Genomic DNA, 21,898 nt, shown 5'->3' with positions numbered 1-21,898 from the left:
CAGTATGCAGCTGCCATAAAATAGTCTTTGGTACAATAATAAATAAATAATGTGGCTATCTAGGTCCTCTCTAAAATATTATCTATGTAATTTCAACTCCAAGATGTACATTGAGTTTTTCCTAAATACTTAGAATCCTGTGATTGTGATATAACAGTAGCCTAGGGTCACCAATTATGAATACCCATCCAAATTGCATAAAGCTGAAAAATAAACCACATTTACCATAACTAGAAGTATAATAAATAAGAGACAAAAACCTGTTTTTAAAAAATATTTATTAAAAATAAGATTTCTAAAAATACAGTACATAATACATTTGAAGAGAAGTAAAATTCCACAATTTAAATTAAAAACAATCTGCAAAGAAAATAGAATATCATATGAATAAAACCAAATCACTAAAATAACTTAAAAAAAACAAGATTCTTAAGGTAGATGTATGGTTTGTTTTCATTTTAATAACCAGTGTAGACTTTTTATTAGAATAAGTATACTCCACCACATAGCTCCCTTCCCACCTACCATTTTCATCCATCTTCCTCTCTAATCTATTCTAAACTCACTCAACTACTGTCTTCCTTATGAGCATTAGCACTAGAAATATTAGTGATACTTTTTTAACTCTCTTGAGGAAGAAGACAAAATCAGTAGACAATGCAGGAAAATGGCCTCCAGACATACACATAGTATGTACTTCGCAAGAAAGGGGGGAGGGCAGGCAAGTGTAAACATGGGATTTTCATATGGCACTCAAAACAGACCATTATTAAAATATAGAAAGGTCTTTAATTTTAGGGATATAATGCTTGACAAAATCTGGTACAGAATATGAGGGGCCTCAAAATAACACAGATTTTGTCTATTTACTAAATTAGCAATTTGTAAAAAATACTAACTCGAAGGACATAAAATATGCTTACAGTACCATCCATGTGTACTCTCCTCCCAAGAGCTTATCTTTTTCCTCACATGTCAGACTTGCAACTCATTTGTCTGAGCACTGTCTGAGTATCTCTGGGTATAAAAGTATTTCCTCTGGTATTGTCCATTGCTTTCTTTCTACCTATGCTAAGGTATGTGTGTTTTTACTTTTCAATATTCTCTTTTTTAAATATGCTACTGGAACATGGTAAGTAGTAGTGATTTCTCTAACTCTGAAAAATAACAACATTCAGACACACTAATTTAAATGATGGATAAACTAATGAAATTATCCAGAGCCAATTCAGTGGCAACATAATTCAGGGAATATTGTTTACAAATTAAAGAAACATAATGTTGCTTCACTCCATCTTGTTTTTACATTTTACTTTCACCTTTAACATGTTGATCTGTCATGTTTCAAGTCATGATTCTTTTTTCCATTCAGAATTCACTGCAAAACCATATATTATATATACATTCAAGAAGGAATTGATTTTAATAATCAGTAATGAAAAAACATTTCAAATGTGATTGTCTACTTTTCCAATATATGTTATCTTCTTGCCAGAATGATCAACCATTTCAGCTGCACTTTTAAAAACAATAAATGAGTATTTTTTTTTAGAATTTAGAAAGAAGAATTATATAGATAGCAAAATCACAACTGGACAATTACATTTAAGGGATAACTTCCTCCACTTTTGTAAAATGAATCACTAAGCAAAATTAGATTTTAAAATAATCTTAATCCAAATTTTCAGGTAATTATAATATACAGACATTCTTTTCTTTTCATTTCTGTTTTTTTTTAGATAAAAGTTCAATGTTCAATTAGCAGTTTTGCTTAAATCAGGGTACATTTGTATTTCCTATTGGGGAAGTGTAGATATTAAAGTTTCTTTCATTTTACCTTTATCTTCAAAACAGACAAAAGCAATATCATTCTTTAAAGCCACTGAAGATTTGTACACATAGAGATCATGAATTCTTGATTTGTAATCGAACTGAACCATTACTAAACATCCATTTTAGCATTGTGTTTCAGTAGTCCTTAATAGTGCCCTATAAGTTATACAGCTCATTTATAGAAATAAACGTTGAGATGTTATTTTTTTCATTGCAGCAGAAATACAAATGAAAATTTCTTATGAAAGTGCTTCAATTATCTTCTGTAATTTCAGTCTATTAAATTACTCTTGAAAGTAGCCAAGCTATATTAAGCTACAAATCTAAAGTCCAAACTAACCTACCCAAACTGAATTTTCAAATTCAGTACAAATAAGGGACACATAACTAATTAAACTGAGGCAGCAGATGCAAAATATTAAGATCTGATCATCAAGCTGTTTTTAGTACCATTTGCTTCTTTAAAACACAAAAGATGTGAGAAGAAAATGAACTCTTTGGTACAGGAATTAAAATTGTCACTCTATGCTAAAGTGAATAATAGCACCAGGATGTTTTAGTTGTTGAGGTTATAAATCACTAACTTCAGGCACCAGTGGATAAAAATGTCACCTATGCACACACTGGCAAGAATGCAGAACTCGCGATAAGCAGACATTTTTCCTTTAGTGAACAGCCTACAAACAATTCAACCCTGTATTAAGTCTAACAGGTGAGCAAAACCACAAGAAAGAAACACCTTTTGTTGTTGATGTTTTGTCTACACCTTTGTTTATATATAAAGCTATTAATATCAAAATCAGCAGGGTCCATAAGCACTACATTTATGTGTAACAATTTAATTCAAAGTGACAATAGTGAACAGTTCTGAGGCCTCAAGCATTCCAAACGATTCCAAATATTAAAGTATAAGCCATCTTTACATATGAATGTTTCCTCTGGCACAAATATTCTTTAATAGTATTCTCTCTTTTGAAAAGAGACTCCTAGAAAGTTCCTAGAGGTAACCTCATTTCTCTCCTCTGCATCAAATAGCTGCATTTTTCACATCACTTTTGATATTGTATGTTAACATATACTACACAATTGTTTACTTAAAATTAAAATAATTTCTTAAAGAAATATGACCAACTGGGAAAAAAAGAATATGACTTAAGATTTAAAAAATAAAACTAAATGCTTACATGTAGGAACAACTTACAGCAATACAGTATGTATTGACAAGAGATGAAGCTACAATGACTACAGGAAGGGAATGCCGAGTTCACAGCAGCTGTTTCCTGTCAACTCTGCTGCTGAGATGTTGATTATCCATGCTTTTTAGCCTTCTCCTCATCTTTTGAACTTTTTCTACTCTACTAATCCAATTCTCTGGTTACATACTACTCATCTGTACTGGTTCTCTAAGAGTGGACAAAGGAAAAAGGATGTAGAAAAGTAAAAAAATATGATATGGAAAAATCAGTAATACCTGTAATACCAATTTCAAATATCATTGTTATTTCTGTTTAAATTTAGCATTAGTGGGTAGTATTGCAACATCTGAAAAAACAGATAATGGAGTGGTTTTTTTAAACTGCAATATGATAGGAAAGAAATGTGAGAAAAATCATTTTCCTAAAGCTAACCATCATTACCCCAAATGTAGCAGAAATGCTAAATATAGACAGTAAATAATATTTGTACAAAATACTTCAAGCAAGTAGGTTCTAACACTTTCTCAAATTCTATTCTAAGATATTCTAGAATTCAATTAAAAATGAAAAAAACACACTAAAATTTTTGATTTATAAATTCAGATGATGATTCCAACAATGAAAGTCAACAAATGTGGGCACTCAAGAATATACCATTCATTAATTATGTGGTTAGTAATACAAGCAAGCAGGACATACTGAATATACATGACTTACCAACTACATTTGTTAATATTTATATTAAAAGCAATAATAGAGTTGGATGAAAATCTAATATTTGTATCTATTTGTAAACTACTTAATTTTATTAGTAATTCTAGATATATCTGCATATCAGAAGTAATATAAAACTTACTTAATGGAGTAACTATAGTTTAGTAAACTTGAGCTAGGTAAGCAATTGATACAGGAAGCACTAAAGAAGTACTGAGAATAGAGAAAGCCTAGAGAGAAGCTAGTTATCTCAGTTAATAAATATCAATAACATATTAAACTATCACTACATATGTTGTGATTTACAGAACATTTTATTTTATAGAATATTCAAACTGCCCCATGATCTAGCACACATAAAATTGTGTGTAATAGACATTAGTTTGTACTTCCTGGTCGGAAGTGTTATTCGCACTTTAGCATTCATGATCAGCATTTAGACTCAATATACCCTTTTGAGCAAAATGTATTTCTAAGTACCCACTTAGATTGAAGTGACTAAAAATCTGATGACAAAAAGTGAGAACCAGCTACCATCTATAGGCTGGGAAGGTGGCTCAGTGGTAGAGTGCTTGCCTTGCATGCATGAAGCCCTGGATTCGATTCCTCAGTACCACATACGCAGAAAATAGCCGAAAGTGGCGCTGTAGCTCAAATGGTAGAGCACTAGCCTTGAGCTGAAGAACTGAGGGACAGTGCCCAGGCCAAGAGTTCAGGCCCCAGGACCGGGGGAAAATAAAAAGAAAATTTACCTCTTCATCAGTAAAAATGCAATCATGTTAATTCTGATGGAAGTTTTAACTCAGTTGTTTTACTGAATTTTATGTAGGTTTTTGGTGTCTATTTCATTTTCTTAAATCCATACTGGGAACTGAGACCAGGGTGTACATGTGCTGAACCAGCCTTAAAGTCCCTGTTTCTTTACTGTTAAAAGTTTTAAAAAAAATTCTGAAAAGGAGGCTTACATGTTGATTATGATTTTAAATGGCTGGCTTTTATGTTAAGTGCAAATATTTTAAAATTGCACTCTTAACCAAAATGGTATTTTTACTGTAATGGAGTATCAGCTAACGATGTTTAAGAACTCTGAGTCTAGCTTACAAAGTACGAGGAGATCTCTAACTAAATGCCTACTATTGGCTGGAGTCTCAGCTCAGTCTGATTTTGCCTATGGTCTTGAGTCTTACACGGAGCTCATGAACTTTTTTGTTTACAGAAAACAATGACTGACTTTTCAGTCAGGATAACTGTACCCTGGTAAAACCATTTCATTTCCAGAAGCCCAGTAAATGTGATAATGTAAAAACACCATTTAGTTAAACTTTAAATAAAATGGAAAGGTTTTAGACATTAAAAAATTAAATAAAAATAACTTTGCTAAAATTAAATGAGAAGTGTATAAATATTTCAAGTAATATACAGATTATACCAGTGATCTGGCTGCTAACAATTACTTTCAAATTCTAAACCGTTTTAGTTATATTCATGGTTATTCTGAATAGATGGCAAATGGGCTGTTGAAGATACTGGGATACTCTGACTGGGAAAGTTAAAAAAAGGACAAAAAGAACAAAAAGAACAGAGCTAGAGTTACTAATTAATCATTTGTTGATTTAGGGAAACAGATCCAGTTTTCAAAATTCATTCTAACTTGACAGGGAAAAATTAAATATACATTTTTAGATAATTAATTAAACAGTAGATACTTATTTGCTATTGTAGAATCAATTTCCGTATTTGTAATAAACTGGTAATTTAAAAAGGAATAGCTTTGTCTACTACTAAAATTTAATTTGTCAAAGCAAGGTTTAAAGTAAAATACATGAAATAGCTTAGTTTATCCTGATCTAGTATAAAGTTATGACTGATAGTAAAACTTGCACTAAAATATACATAAACAAAGCAATCACTCCATTCATTTGAAGTATAAATAGCATCCGAAACAGTAACACATTCACTTTCATAAATTTTCCACTTTTGTATATATACTCTTGTGTACCTCTGACCTTGGCTATGCAATTTACTAATGAGACAATAAACCTCGTGAGCCAGTATAATTACATCAATTAGCCAAAAGAGGGCGCAGAAAGAACACCAGACTATAATCCCCAAGAAACTGTCAATTGGCTTCTCTCCAATAATCTAACAATTACAAATTTATCATAGGGCTATGAGAATAACTTGAGAATACTGAAGGTTATGGGTAAATTATATATATATATATGTATATATATACTTTAACATAGGTTCTTATATAACTATGTTGATATGTAGCATTTCTGCAAATCAAACAAAATAAGGATTAACTTGTCTAGTACATTAATTTGTAGTCCAACAACTTAAGAGGAACTTCTTACAAAGAGATCAGGACCAGAGAGGATAAAGAGAAAGATGAGACTGTCCTAGAAGAGTTAAATCTAAAAAAAGAAAAAAAATGAACACAAATTCTCACAATGAGAAAGCGACCTCCCTGATTTTCACTGTAGCTACTACTTCTGCAGAAATATAAATATGTCCATAAAGCTCCTTTTGAGGTCTGTACTTGGCTCTACTATTCTTCTCAGGTTCTTGTATGAAACAAAGTATATAACATAAGACCATCAATTTACATCTACCTACATTATATATACATTGCTAAATTTTAACAGTTCTGTCACTAGTCAAATTTGGTCATTTAGTTTACCCAAAATTCAACTCTGTTGCCTAAAAGACACATATTGATTTTATATTTCATTAAACTTTATAAATATATTTCTCATATTAGACACTGTGCATCTTATCAGCACAAATAAATACTTTCATCTGCTAAATCTGTTTTCAAATAATAAAACATAATTAAGATCTGAAAGCTTGGTATTAATATTTGTGAACTTAGTCTAGTATTTTAGAGTATTTTTGTAGGATATTTATAGTTTCTGCAAAAAACTAGCCATAGTATAATTAGTTGACAACAATAACATTCGACTCATTATTTTTCCAGGTATGATTCCTTACTTTCAAAAATACAATAAAATTATGAATATAGTTCAAGAACAATAGACTCAATCTTCTTTTCAGGGTAAAGATGGAATTACATAAAATTTTACAACATATATGGGTTTGCAGTATTCTAATGAAAAAAATTAAAATCTGGTATTTTTCCAAAGCATACCTAAATGTCTTTTCACACAAATGTTCTATATACTTTCCAAGAGACCATCACTGTCAGCAATTTAAATCTGTGTAAGGCTAATGAGATAGATAATAATATTTCCTTAGGTTAAGGTCATTTTCTAACATCAGCTTCTAATAAAAGGTCTCTATCACAATGAGAATTATAGCTGAATAGAAATTTAACTTCAGTTTGAGTTTTCAAAACCTGAAAATTAGTCACTTACTTTTACTAGTAACTTTCTATTAATAAAACTTCAATATGAGTTGGCCAGTTTCTGTTATGTATAAACCTTCAGTGCATAATTTTAGATTTACTAGTAGACAAAAGTAAAAAGTATATACATTTTAAAAGCACAATATTCTTCTTTATGCTGTACATCACATATTATTTAGTAATACTAGCATTTTAAAAACATTCATTCTAATATAACTGAACTAGAATTATTGCAGATATTCTACCCTCTTTGCTCATTAAATCTTAGGTAAAATAGGAATACATGCCCACTGCTCACAAATTTTCTCCTGGGAACAAATATTACAATAGTAAAAAGAAGAGAAAAGGAAAACTGATGTCAGAGAAATTAATCTTTCCTTACAGTAACATAGGTAGTTGGTGATTTACTTGAGTGGTATTTTTATTTTGGTTTTGTTGGAAAGAAAAGGAGAAACACTGGAAAGTTACTCCTAAGAAAACACTGCCCTTTGTTGTTGGGCACTTCTCTGCTACATTAAAAAAAATCAGCACATATAAAAGGAAGTAGTATTTACCTTGTATTTGAAAAAAGAAATTTACACATAAAAAGGTATTTTGTAAAATCTTAAGAACTGATTCTCAGATTTTGGTTAGTACTGCTTAATTTTTTTTAATAAACATCTGATATTTTCCATAAATTAAAATCTGTAACACTGTCAGTACTAAAAGAAATTTATGTACAATGATTTCATCCCAATCATTGCCTTTTATGGTTAATAGAAAATCATTTAAAGAAATCCTGGTGGAAGCTAATTTGAAAGTAAACATGCTTTTAAACTTAAATATAGATCTTGTATTAGTACCACAACAGGATCAAGATCACTATTAAAATAAAGCCTGGGGCACATTATGATCCTAAGATTGGAGGGTGGATTTTAATTGACTTGAAGACTGTCATAGTTCTATTATCATAAAACCTGTAACGCATTTCCAGCATGGAGGACCCATCTGTGCCCACCATCCATCTGTTTAGACGTGATTGGCAAAGTGGTAGGGAACTCGCAGTGGTTGCCTCTGCCTGAAAGGAATGAACCACAGGATCTTCCAACGAGTGCCAAAAACTTCTGAGAAGGTCTGCTGCCATGGCTTTCGAGGCCTCGATCTACAGAAGACAGCATTATTAGTGAAAGACAGCACTCCCATGGTGCACTTCAGTCAGCTAAAACAATACAGGTTGGCTGGGGATCCATTACTGGACTCTGATGAATTGTGTCCCAGCATCACAAATACAGCTTTTCTTTCACTGTGGCATGCAGCTGAGTTTTAACTCTGGATAGCATATATTGTATCTGCATCGTCAATCAACCTACGGCAACTTTTGAAGCAGAGGAGAATCTCAGGATTAACAGAATGTGTGTCAACCACACAGTAGCAAATCTCTTTTGATGTACTTTCAGGACAAATAATTTAACTTACTTTAGTTAGACAAGAGAGAAAGAACAGTTAGTCCTTACTTAGTTTAAAAACTATGTCTAGAAGACCCCCTTTGGTAAGACTGGGGTATGTATGCTTCTAGCTCAGGCCTCAAGCAAGGCACCAATAAAAAGCTAGCATTGTGTTATCTTTCCAGTAGATGCACATAGCTGTTTCCATTTTAAAATGGAAAAAATCACATACTTCATTTTTATACTTACATTTCTTCACAACAGTTTGACATCTTTTCAATAGATGTTGTATCCTATTAAAAAATTAAAAAATATATACTCAGATATAACAAGCTATCAAGTTTTGATATTTTATGATTATGAATCTTCAGGATATTCTAAAGATTTTAAGTTTATATATCTTTAAGACTTTTAGGTTATTTACATTCACTGAAGTTCCATTTGGGGAAAAAAAATTAATGTATTATTCCCCAAAATTCCCAAATACAAAACCTCACCAAAAATTGTGGGATTTAGCATTGCATTTACCACACTTGCTTTTTCAAAAATTCTTTTAAAAGTTTAGTACTTATTTTCAACTCAACTGTTAGCAAATATGCACTACAAAATAGACACAAAAAGAGTGACTTGCAAGACAATAATAAACAGAAGATTACTAACATTGCTACTGGATTTCTGAAAACAATAAAATTTAACAAGGTAATCTAAGAATCTGCTATATTCCAACAACTATTACTGAAAACTAAAGCTAACAGATTAACATTCTTTTGTAAAAACTATTTCTTTTTCAGCAAAAAATCAACTTAATAATACAACTGTTTTTAATAACAAATGTGTAAGAGAAACAAAAAGGCAAGTTTTGGAATGCTGATTTAAACTATGTAACCAGAAGACCATTAGATTGACCAATTATTATAAGTAATCCAAATAATCAACTCGCAAATTGTACCATCTTTTTTTAGAATTGTTTTTTCATTTTTGGTGGTATTAAGGTTTAAACTCAGAGTCTTGCACTTGCAGGCAGACGCTCAACCAGCTGAGCCACACCCATAATCCTTTTTTACTTTTTTTTTGGGGGGGGGGCTAAGGTCTCTCTTTTTACTTAGGCCAAGCTGTACCTCAATCCTTCTATTTATCCTTTCTATAACAGGCTGGATAACAGGCATGTACTTGTGCCCAGTGCCCAGTATTTTATTGGTCAAGATGAAGTCTAACATACTTCTTTTGACCTGGGAGAGCCTCAAACCACAGTCTTCCAGATCTCAGGCTCCCAAGTAGCTAGGATTGCCAACACAAGCCACTATGCCTGGCTAAAAATATACAGTAGAAACCAAACACTTTGGGCCTGTAATCCTAGCTACTTTGGAAGCTGAGATCTGAGGATCCTGATTCAAAGTCATCCTGGACAGGGAAGTCTGTGAAACCCTTATTTCTAAGTAGCCACCAAAAAAAAAGCCAGAATTGGATCTGTGGTCAACTGGCATCATCTTTGAGTGGAATTAAACCCTAGTGCCAACACAAAACTAAATAACTAAATATTTAAATAATTAAATCAATACTACATTTTAAACTAACCAAACACAATACAAATCTTTGTGCATCCTTCAAATACACAAAACTGTTGTATAAGTTTTTCTTTCTTCTCTCTTAAGATCTTGCTCACATAGGAAAGAAGGTGGAAGGTACTATTAATCTATTTATGCCAATACTTGTGGTTACAACTCAAATTGTAGGAATTTGTCTCCAGAACTTTCTTCAATGCTAATATGCATCAGATTTAAAAACCTCTTTATAGAGACATTATATGAATGGCTCATAACACTAAGTTCTCATATATGATAGCTGAGTCACCAGTTACTCTCTATTAAAACTTGTCTCACTTATTTTTGTACTTTAGACAAACTAGTAACCAGTAACAGTTTCACTTACATACTTTCCAGGGTTTTGTAAACAAATTATCAATTAGCTTCATATTTTCTTTGTACTCATATACTGTTTTGTAGAATGGGACTTCTTGTACAACTACTTAAAGATAATAATTTTAAAAAATCAAAAAAGCTACATATTTGTTTCCCTACCATGCTTTAAAACTGATTAAATGAGAACTTTATCTGTAATTAACTATCCTTATTTCTGCTGCATAATTTCCTCAAAACATGTCTCTTTTTATGAAAATAGAATCAACAAATACATGAGGACATTAGTTAGAGTCTCAGAGAAAACCTGGGCTTCAGATTCCACATCTGTAAAGGAAATGAATGAAGTTGTTTAATAGTTTCTTAGAATCTAGTGGTGACAGACTGATCCAAAGCAATTAGGATAGCTGTGCAAACGTAAGAAGGAAAAGATGGGCTAAAACTCAAGAAGTGCTATCAGGATGGGAATATGAATAGCCTAAAAGTAGTGCCACAGTTAATATTCAAACTCTGAGAACTATTTTGGGAAAAGGAAATAAATTATATAATCAGATTTCTATAGAATATGAAGGAGAACTTTTACTACAAAGAAAATTACCACCAGCCTATTGCCTTGAGAACTTTATCTGTGGCACTGAATCAACTTTAAAGACTTCAAATTTAGATTTTATTACAATAAGGCTTTTTTTTTCAAGTGTTTTGACACTTCTAGAATCCATTTTAGGAAATAACTGGTACACTACCTTTTAAATCATCATGGGAAGCTGGTTATTCTTGCAAAAGATATGATATTTACTATCACTTTATGAGTAAGGTTAGTGTAGCTGGCAAAATAGGCTATTTCACTTGAAAGGGCAAATGTTCATCTCTGAAACTCTACTATCTGGGATAGTGGTATAAGAAAAAGGTAAACAATTTATATTTGAGCATCCAAATAGGTCATCAAATTTTTGTGTTGGATATTACACAGCATACTAAAGCAACACAAGTCATGCTATCACATTCATAAGCAGGACAGGACAGTAAACAGAGACAGAGAGATAGAAAGAGAGAGGTTGCTTTACTGAGAAGAATGAATCCACAAGTAATTTTCAAGTACTAAATTAGATTTATTTTGTTTCATTTTACAAAGAAGAAATACGATTTTTTGGAAAAAATTAAAATACCCAATTTAAATATTTGGTGTACATACTTTCAATATAAAAGACTCAACGCTTTTAATGTCTATTAGGAAAGGAGCAGTAAGACAAATACTACCTGAGTGAGACTGAATATAACTATTCAGAAAAACATCATTCTTCCAGGAATGATTTCTTAAAAGTAGTTATTGTGTTGCTGCAAGTAGGGTATCTTATTTCCTGAGAAATACACTTATGCCTGCTATGGTTTGGTGATCAAAATATCTAAAACTTCCATCAATCTATGTAACTAAGCAAGCTGTGAGAATGCCTCACTATTTTAAAAACTGGGAGTCTGGGGGTTTATTTTTAAAGAATAAACTAAAACCAGGAAGACCTAACAGAAATAAGTCTCATCTATGTCATCAATCAATACTTAATGTTCTCCTGATGATGGTCCTAGTCTACAAAATATTCTTTCACATCCAGTCTAGAGAATATCTTTTACTATCAAATAAAACCTTACCCTCAACTAGTAAGATTATTCCTGGAATGAAAGAAACAGCTCCTAATAGAAGAGAGATGTATCATTGGCCAGAGGTTGGAGAGGAATGCCGAAGAGCAAGAATTTACCATCAGAAGTTTCCTAATAGGCCTGAGAACCACTCTCTTTGCATATACAGCTAATGATTCAATCCATCCAACTGGTCCTACCAAGAGACACTTTGCCACATATGCTATCATATGGGAAGAAAAAAAATGCTACAGAATGCTCTGTCACACCTAACAATTATACATATATGAACAGTTGAGGGTGCATGCCTATAATCCTAGCTACTTTGGAAGCTGAGTTCAGGAAGGTCTCAATCTTCCTGAACTAGCCAGGTCATACTAAAGAGACACCTTCTCAACCAATAACTGGGTGCAGTGGTGGACACCTGTTATCCTGGCTTGTTAAGGGAAGCTTAAAACAGAGGGAACTTTGTACAGGTGTGCACCCAGGCAAGGGGTAAGAGTGTAAGATCATATTTCAAAAAATAACCTATGCAAAACAGGGCTGGAGCCTACAAAGCAAGCTCAAACCCCAATACTGCAGAAAGAAAGCAAGGAAGCAAGGAAGCAAGGAAGCAAGGAAGCAAGGAAGCAAGGAAGGAAGGAAGCAAGGAAGGAAGGAAGGAAGGAAGGAAGGAAGGAAGGAAGGAAGGAAGGAAGGAAGGAAGGAAGGAGGGAAGGAAGGAGGGAAGGAAGGAGGGAAGGAAAAAGGGAAGGAAGGGCGGACAGACGAACCCCTCTGTACATCACCTTGACAGTATTTTTTTTAAAGAAACATTCTATCTGGTTTTATGATATCTCTGTCATTGGAGGAAATAAAAGCCCTTGTTTCTAGGTCTAGTCTTGGACCTGATGCACTCAGGAAACAGTTTCAAAATCACATTTCTAGAACTGCTAAACTAAGACCTGATAAAAGTATTTTTTTTTTTTTTTACCAGTGAGAGAAGAACTCTTGAAGTCAGTTGGACTGAATCTCAATGATCTCAATTATCTAGTCTCAAAATAGCTCTTATTCATTGTCCATGTTCCTAACTCTGCTGCATATATTTACCTAATTCAAAGCGTCTATGTTGATTTAATTTAGAATTTAAAATACCATTCACACAAAATGTTTTCATAACTAGAGCTAATATACTGTACCTGTTCCATCTATTACAAATTTCTCCTAATTATAAGAGTTTCATTTGGCTTCTTAGCAATTTTGATTTACTTTTTAATTTTTTCAGAGCAGCAACTAGAATACAACATACAAAAATGTGTAACTTTTTTATATATTTATGACTAAGTTAATTGGACATGACCATAAACTGCATGATCAAAGTTTTACTTTTCTTTTGAAAATCCAAAGGCAAACAATGTTTGTTTAATCTTATCTTTCTCTCTCTTGAGGTGAGAACTCACTGTTTAACTCATTTGGAAGAAATTCTTTGGGCTGGGAAGGTGGCTCAGTGGTAGAGTGCCCGCCTTGCATGCATGAGGCCCTGGGTTCAATTCCTCAGCACCACATAAGCAGAAAAAAAAAAGCCGGAAGTGGCACTGTGGCTTAAGTGGTAGAGCACTAGCCTTGAGCTGAAGAGCTGAGGGACAGTCCCCAGGGCCAGAGTTCAAGCCCACAACTGACCAAAAAAAAAAAAAAAATATATATATATATATATATATATATATAAACCCTATATACTAAGTAGAATATTTCAAACAGTTGAAATGACTGCAATCAACACAAATTCAATTGCTCTTAACATTTATAACATCAAAATTATACTTTTGAAAAGACTTTTAATATCAACAGAATATGAGCATTTAATGTGTTCCTTTCCCTAGGATTCTGGGAAAAACTAATTTATCAATAGAATGTGACTGCGAAAAGTGTATTTGGGGGAAAAAAACCTATAAATATGATTTCACTGCTTTCTTCAGTGTCAGGATATTTTAAATTCAGGTTAAATTTTCATGTGGATTCAGATCATGAGGTGATCAAAAGGACTGCCTGGGAACCATTGCAAGTAAAAGCAAAATTTCTGTTTAGTTTCCTTACAAAAACATCAATAATGAAGAGCACCTATGTAATCACTTAGCAACTAGTAATGCTTTAGGAAAAGTAAATGTACTACCCTACAAAAATTGTTGAAACATTTAAATTGTTTTAAATTTACTTTTAATTTTATAAAAATAGTTCTAGCTATTACACTGAAATAACTCAATATAAATACAATACATAGCAATATATTTATGCTAAAAAGCAATTCCATTCCACACACAATAATTTTGATGATTCTTTTTGAAAGACAAATTTTTAAATGTTTCCATCAACTGTAACTTGGTTTTTACATTAGTGCTTCAGCAAAGGCGAGCTCAGTGTCTATAAATTTCTTTACTAAACCCAAAATTCAAAGAAATACAATGTTTAATAATAGCACTTAAACAGTATCTAACAAAAACAATGACATTTAAATTTTTAAATAACTTTTCTAGGTTTTTATGGATGTACTGAGATTATTGATATAATAAGTAGAAATACTATACTAGAAACAAACTTACTTTGTTTTTATTAAATGAATATATAACTTAGAAAGGAAAGCAAATATGGTATACAGAACTATAAAAGATAAGTGAGCTGCATGGAGCTCAGTAATACACAGATAACTTGTATAGTGGCTGCACTAAATGCTGCTAATTTACCACAATGAGTCAATGGGATAGTTGGCAAATTTAATTATAAGATTAATACTTCAAGTCAACATTTCTGGGTGCATATCAAAAGGCAAGTAAATAAATGTACTCAAAATCTGATATTCTTTAAATTAATTTAAAATTTGGGCATAAGATACTTCTCATGGCATGAGATAATCAATTTAAAATTAAGTCACTCATGCAGTTGTGATTCTCTCTATATTTAGCAAACATGAATACTGCAAATTAAACATGAACTTGTAACTACAGTACTTACTATACTGTAGCACAATAAGTACAGTACTTACTGGGAAAAATATTTTCCTCTCTTAATTTGAAAAAAAGAAAAGCTGTAATTAGTAATTCAACTAGAACTCACTCAACAACAGTACCTATGAGACAAAATGCAAAAAACCACCTATTTTTAAATGAAATTTAAGCCTTTTTTCAAAACTGCAACTAACTACAATTCTCCTCACCTTACCCCCGATCTCACCACAACTGAAAAAAGCATAAGCTCCAGAGACATTATCAAAAGCTCATGTTATAAGAGCTACAGTGCCAAGGAAACAAAATGAAGTGTCAGAAGAGTGTCATGGTAGACAATAGCTCATGGTCACAACCTCAGCAGAATATGCTGGACCAGCTGTTACAACACTTCCTCTCCCCAAGCCCAGTCACTGAAGACATGACTAATACAACCACCCAGCACTATTAGCAGTGGTGCTTATCAGGATGGACATTACTCCTGGCTGTGTGTGCACTACTGCTTCATAATTCCAGCAACATCAGTTACATTAATAACAACATCATTATTGATTTGATTTAGAAACAGAGAAAAGGGGGCTAAACAACCTCAGTAGAGACTGTCAAAATAACTTGCTTCTATAAATAAAAGAACACCTCAAAATCTGTTTTTGAAACATTTTAGCTTGAGCATTAATTTGTATTTAAATCCTATTTAAAACTAAATCTATATATAAAGTAAGCCTTTAGAATTGGGCTTCAGATGAACAGAAACAGCTGGTTGTGTTGAGATCATTTAACCTTGAAAATAAGATTAGAAATCCAAAAATTTTAAGTTTAAGTAATTTCTAATTATTTTATCTGGGTCACAGATAATCTACTCCTGCCAGATCTAAAATGACATCAGATTATCATTGCTATGATTATCCTGTTAACTTCTACAAAGACAGGATTTTTCTTATGCAGGAGAGAAATTAATTTATTTATCTCAAGTGAAAATGAATAATGAGGAAAATTACTGAAACTTCATACACTGCCTCCCTGAAACCACAAGCTAAACTTAAAATGAGGCATTAGTCTTGCTTGTTATGTGGTAGGTCTTCATTCAAGTTATGCAATCACAAAGTTTACACAATGAAATGACACTTCTAATAGTGTCAATGCTTCTTAATCTTCGGTGTCTAGGAGTAGGAGAAAGAGGAAGATGTCAAGGGAGTGTCTGAATTTACTGTGATTCCTTCTCTGTCTTCTTTTAAAAAAATATTATGCTACCTCACAAATTGATCACTTCTCCCACATTGTAAAAAAGGATCCTTGAATGCAGATTACAACAAAAATGTATCTAGATAGAAACTTCCTGTAGGTAGTCCTAGTTATGGTATACTAAGGGCTTTTTTTCATCATAAAATGAAGTTGAAAATGTATTTTATAAAATAAGCATAATCATTATTTTAACTTTAACATATTAAATACTATTTTATTTAGATGTTGATAATTCATTCAACTTCAAAATTAAACAATAAATCCATAGAAACTGTAAACAAGCCTTAAAGAACTTTGAATCATATGGAAAGAAGCACATTAAGTATATTCTACAAATATTTTATTTTTTAATAACAAAGAGCATTGTTTAAGCTGCAGGTAAATAGAATTAAACATTACAAAAATATTTATGATCTGAATTCAAGAGGTTAGTACAATGAATAAAGATCAGACTAACAAGTACTCCTTTAATACTTGCATTCTTTATTCCCATACATATTTTTATTGTAAAAATACTGTACAGAGGGGTTATAGTTACATGATTAAGGTAATGAGTACATTTCCTATCAAGCATTGTTACCTCCTCCTTTGTTTATCCCCTACCATCCCTTCCCTCCCCCCCTCCTTAACTTTTCCCTCCCCTCCCCCAAAATTGTAAAGTTCGTTTTCAACAGTGTCTTTTACATCTCATTGTTACAATGGGTCAACCTGCATCCTTATTTAAGTATTTTTTTATATACCTTCCCCTCCCCAAATTATAAAAATGTATATACAAGATGCAGGACACAGGAATCAGATACAGTGAAAACAGGGGTTATACTGTGGGGAACAAGAAACAAGAGAATCACATAGTGCATTATAAGTACATTAAAAACAATAGCAAGAAAAAAAAACACTTGTGTCCCTATCTTGGGGTTCATTTCACTTAACATCATTTTATATGGTCATATGTACATACCTTTTGACATTTTTTGCTTGTCCTAATTTTAAACATGTAATAGTTATTGCAAATACTGGCAAAGGACATAACTAGCAAGATCAATAGAAAGCCCAGGGACTGGGAGAACATCTTCACTAGCCATAAAATGGACAAGGGTCTCATATCTAAACTATACCTGGAACTCAAAAAATTAAATCCCCAACAACAAATCTTCAAAGAAATAACTGCCCAATAACTAAGTGGTCTAAAGACTTAAAGAGAAACTGCTCTGAAGAGGAAAGAAGGATGGCCAATAGACACATGAAGAAATGCTCTCTAGACATAAAAGAAATGCAAATCAAAACAACATTGAGATACCACCTCACTCCAGTTAGAATGGCTATAATCAAGAACTCTAATAACAACAGATGCTGGAAGGGATGTGGACAGAAGGGAACCTTGCTGCATTGTTCGTGGGAGTGTAAACTTGTTCTAAATCTAAAAATCTAAAATATACTTAGAACTCAAAAAATTAACTCCCCCAACAAATCCTCAAAGAAACAATTGCCCAATTAATAAGTGGGCTAAAGACTTAAAGAAATTTGCGTTGTGAAGGTTAAAATGTGTTTGTGACTTTAAGTATAACTATTCCAGAATACTGTGAAATATTCAAAATTTATGTAATCACCTAATCTCAATTTTTAAAAAAAGTGAGAGAAGGGATGGATTAGGGGCAATGGGTGACAATGTTGTCAGACACCTTGTACTCATAAACTGTTCTGTAGAATGGGAATTTCTTTGTACAACTACTTAAAGATATAATAAAAATGTAAAAAAATAAAAAGATAATGAGCAAGTACAAAGGTCTGTCATTTTTCTGCTGGCCTTCTGGAAGAAGAGGAAATGTCAAAATACTGGAAGAAAATGTTTGATATGGTAAAAAGAGGGGGGGGGAGAAAGAGAGAGAGAGAGAGAGAGAGAGAGAGAGAGAGAGAGAGAGAGAGAGAGAGAGATTTCTCTGAAGAGGAAATAAGAATGGCCAATAGACACATGAAGAAATGCTCAACCTCCCTCCCTAGCCATTAAAGAAATGCAAATAAAGACAACATTGAGATTCCACCTCACCCCAGTTAGAATGGCTATAATCAAGAAATCTAGTAACAACAGATGCTGGAGGGGATGTGTCCAAAAGGGAATCTTACTGCATTGTTGGTGGGAGTGTAAACTTGTTCAACCACTTTGGAAAGCAATATGGAGGCTCCTCAAAAGATTACACATAGCTCCGCTATGACCCACAATCCCTCTTTTGGGCATTTACCCAAATGATCACAAACAAGGTCACACCAAAGCTACCAGTACAACTATGTTTACCGCAGCATTATTCACCATAGCTAAGCTATGGAACCAACCCAGCTGCCCCTCAGTAGATGAATGGATCAGGAAAATGTGATATATATATATATATATATATATATATATATATATATACATATATATATGTAATATATATATACACACACACACGCACACACACAATGGACTTCTATGCCTCCATCAGAAAGAATGACAATGCCCCATTTGTTAGGAAATGGAAAGAGTTGGAAAAAATTATACTAAGTGAAGTAAGCCAGGCCCAAAGAAGCATTCTTTTTAATATTTCACAGATATACAATTTTGACACACATCTTTCAGAAGAAGGTACTTTAGGTATGCATAAAAAGGAAAAGCTTTTAGAGACATCACTACTTAACAAAGGTGTTTTCTGCCCAGTTTTAAAATACCACAAAAAAATTGAAATCTTTTTTACTTCATACAAGTAAATGTTCAACATTTCAGAAAAAAAAGAAAGCTGTGCAATTTAAGAATCAGTATTACCATATTGACAGAAGAGTTGAAATAGGACCTAAAATACATCCTTGGTAAATCAACAAAAATAATAAATAACTTACTTATTCTGCCCAAGAAGAGAATGCTAAAGTTTCAAAAGAGCTTGAAATCCTTGCTGCAACCCCCACTGGGATAGCCCTTACTAGAAAAATGTACTTAATGTAATAATTCTAAATGTACATTCCCAATCACTAAGAATAAAAATTTGAGTAAATGTGAAAAATCCTGAGACAGATACAAATACATATAAATGGTTTCAGTAAACTCAAAACTGGAAATCAAAAGATTCAAGCTTAATTTGACAATTTTGACATGATTTATGAGTCATGAAGTTCATGATTAAGAAATAATTAAGAGTAAGCATAAAGGTAGAAAGATTTTTAGGGTAAAGTTATGTTCATCCTTAGCACTGTTACTAATACCATTACACTATTTATCATAATCATCATTATTATAAAAATCACAAGGGATATTAGAAAATATCTCAAATGGAATAAAAATATATATTCAAAGAGACATTATATAAAGATCCATGCACAGCCAATATGTACAAGAAGTATCTAATACTAGTCATTGAAGAAATCCAATGAACCCCAAGATAAGGACTCAAATGTTTTTTCTTTCTTGCTATTGTTTCTAACATATTTATAAGATATTTCTTTGTTGTTTGTATATCCCTCCCCCATGGTATAACCCCTGTTTTCACTGTATTTGATGTAGGTATAATTTGTGGAGGGAAAGGGAAAAAACAAATTGTTTAAATAGGGATACAGGTGTACCCATGGCAACAATGAGATGTACAAATGAGATGTTATGTGGAAAAACGAACTTTACAACTTTGGTGGGGGGGGGGAGGGGGAATGGGAAGAGCTGGGAAGGGGAAACAAAGGAGGAGGCAACAATGCTTGATAAGAAATGTACTCATGGGCTGGGAAGGTGGCTCAGTGGTAGAGTGCTTGCCTTGCATGCATGAGGCCCTGGGTTCGATTCCTCAGCACCATATAAGAAAAAAGAAAAAAGCCGGAAGTGGCGCTGTGGCTCAAGTGTTAAAAGCGCTAACCTTGAGCTGAAGAGCTTAGGGACAGCACCCAGGCCCAGAGTTCAGGCCCCATGACCGGACCCAAACAAACAAAAAACAAACAAACAAACAAACAAAGAAATGTACTCATTATCTTGCCCATGTAATTGTAACCCCTCTGTACAATATTTTCACAATAAAAAAAGAAAAAGAAAATAAGATAGTATTAAAAACCAATAGAATAGTTACCATGAAAAAGGTTGACAACAAATGGCAACAAGGATATTAAGCAAACAAAATTCTCATATACTATTGGTGGGAATGCAATAATAGTAAAAGTATTTGCGTAAGTTTTTTTTAGAAGTGATAAACTGACTTTATGTGACCCGTAATTTTACTTTTAGAACACATTCATCATCCCATAAAAATGTATATGTGTTGTTTTCAAGGTTCATTTCTTTTATATTTTCATGGACAAATAACATTTTATTTATCCACTCAACAACTGATGGATATTGCTTGTAGTTTAAGTTTCTGTGAATAATCTTCTATAAATACATATGTACAAGACAGTTGCTAGTGGCTCATACTTGTAATTCTAGCTACTCGGGAGGCTATAATCTGAGGATGTAGGTTTGAAGCCAACCTGGGCAGTAAAGTCTGTGTGACTCTTCTAATTAAACTACCAAAAGAGCCAGAAGTGGAGCTGGGAGCTGTGGCTCAAGTGGTAAAGCAAAAATGTACCTAGAGCAAGAAAGTTCAGGGACAGTGTCAAAGCCCTAAGATCAAGCCCAAGAAGCACCATAAAAAATTTGTAAAAATAAACACATGGGCTGGGAAGTTGGCTCAGTGGTAGAGTGCTTGCCTTGCATGCATGACCCTGGGTTCAATACCTCAGTACTACATAAGCAGAAAAAGCCGGAAGTGGTGCTGTGGCTCACATGGTAGAGTGTTAATCTTGAGCTGAAGAGCTGAGGGACAGCGCCCAGGCCCAGAGTTCAAGCCCAGGACTGGCCAAAATAAATAAATAAATAAATAATAAGTACATAATGTACAAATTTTGTGTGCACATAGAAATGGAACTACTGAGTCTAATGGAAATTATGTTCAACTTTAAAGAACTGCTAAACTGTTTAAGTGGCTGTAACATTTTACATTTCTACTAGCAGGGTATTAGGGTTTGATTTCTTCTTTATCAACCACCAATGTCTGCTATTAACTGCCTTTTTTAGTGTCACTACTCTAGTGATATATTTTGTATTTTTGTTACTGGGGATTGAACCCATGGCCTTGTATAAGTTAAACACATGTTCTATCACTGATCTATAGCTCTAGCTCAACTCTACTGGTTTTGAAATACTGTGCCATGATAGTTTTAATTTGCATTTTCTTGATGATTAATGAAGTTCATTGTCTTGTCAGTGTTTATTGTTCATTTGCATACCTTTTTTTTGGAAAATCTTACAATCATATTTTCATTAGGCTATCTTATTTTCTTAACAAACATTCTTTATATATTCTAGATATAAGTCCCTGGTCAGACACACAGTTGGCAAATAGTTTCTGTGCTGTATTTTCAACTCTTGATAGTGTCCTTTGAAACACAAAAATGTTAATTTTGACTAAGTCCAATTCATCAGCTTTTATTTTTGGTAGTGTATGATTTTGATGTTATATCTAGCCTACCCTCATTGCCTAATACAAGGTCACCAAAACGATGTTTTCATTGAAGAATTATGTCTGGCTCTTACATTTAACAAATGGTTCATTTTGTC

The 21,898-nt window shown here is 32.9% G+C and overlaps 1 protein-coding gene across 6 annotated transcripts in view; it reads right to left on the bottom strand.

The window, feature by feature from the left end:
• Positions 1-261: 261 nt before the first annotated feature.
• Zdhhc21 (zinc finger DHHC-type palmitoyltransferase 21) overlaps positions 262-21,898 on the bottom strand; it is a 69,984-nt gene continuing 48,347 nt past the window's right edge. For all 6 annotated transcript variants that reach the window (XM_070033152.1, XM_070033151.1, XM_070033156.1 and 3 more), the window contains 2 exons: positions 8,784-8,827; positions 262-8,251 (listed from right to left, as the gene is read on the bottom strand). In XM_070033152.1, coding sequence (XP_069889253.1) covers positions 8,119-8,251; positions 8,784-8,827 — 177 coding nt within the window. In that variant the 3' untranslated portion in view covers positions 262-8,118. The remainder of the gene's footprint in view (positions 8,252-8,783; positions 8,828-21,898) is intronic.

The sequence above is a fragment of the Dipodomys merriami genome, unplaced genomic scaffold (genome assembly GCF_024711535.1).
Source record: "Dipodomys merriami isolate MVZ:Mamm:240054 unplaced genomic scaffold, mDipMer1.0.p SCAF_22, whole genome shotgun sequence".
In the NCBI taxonomy this organism is placed as follows: domain Eukaryota; kingdom Metazoa; phylum Chordata; class Mammalia; order Rodentia; family Heteromyidae; genus Dipodomys; species Dipodomys merriami.
This window is presented reverse-complemented; position numbering and strand designations above follow the sequence as displayed.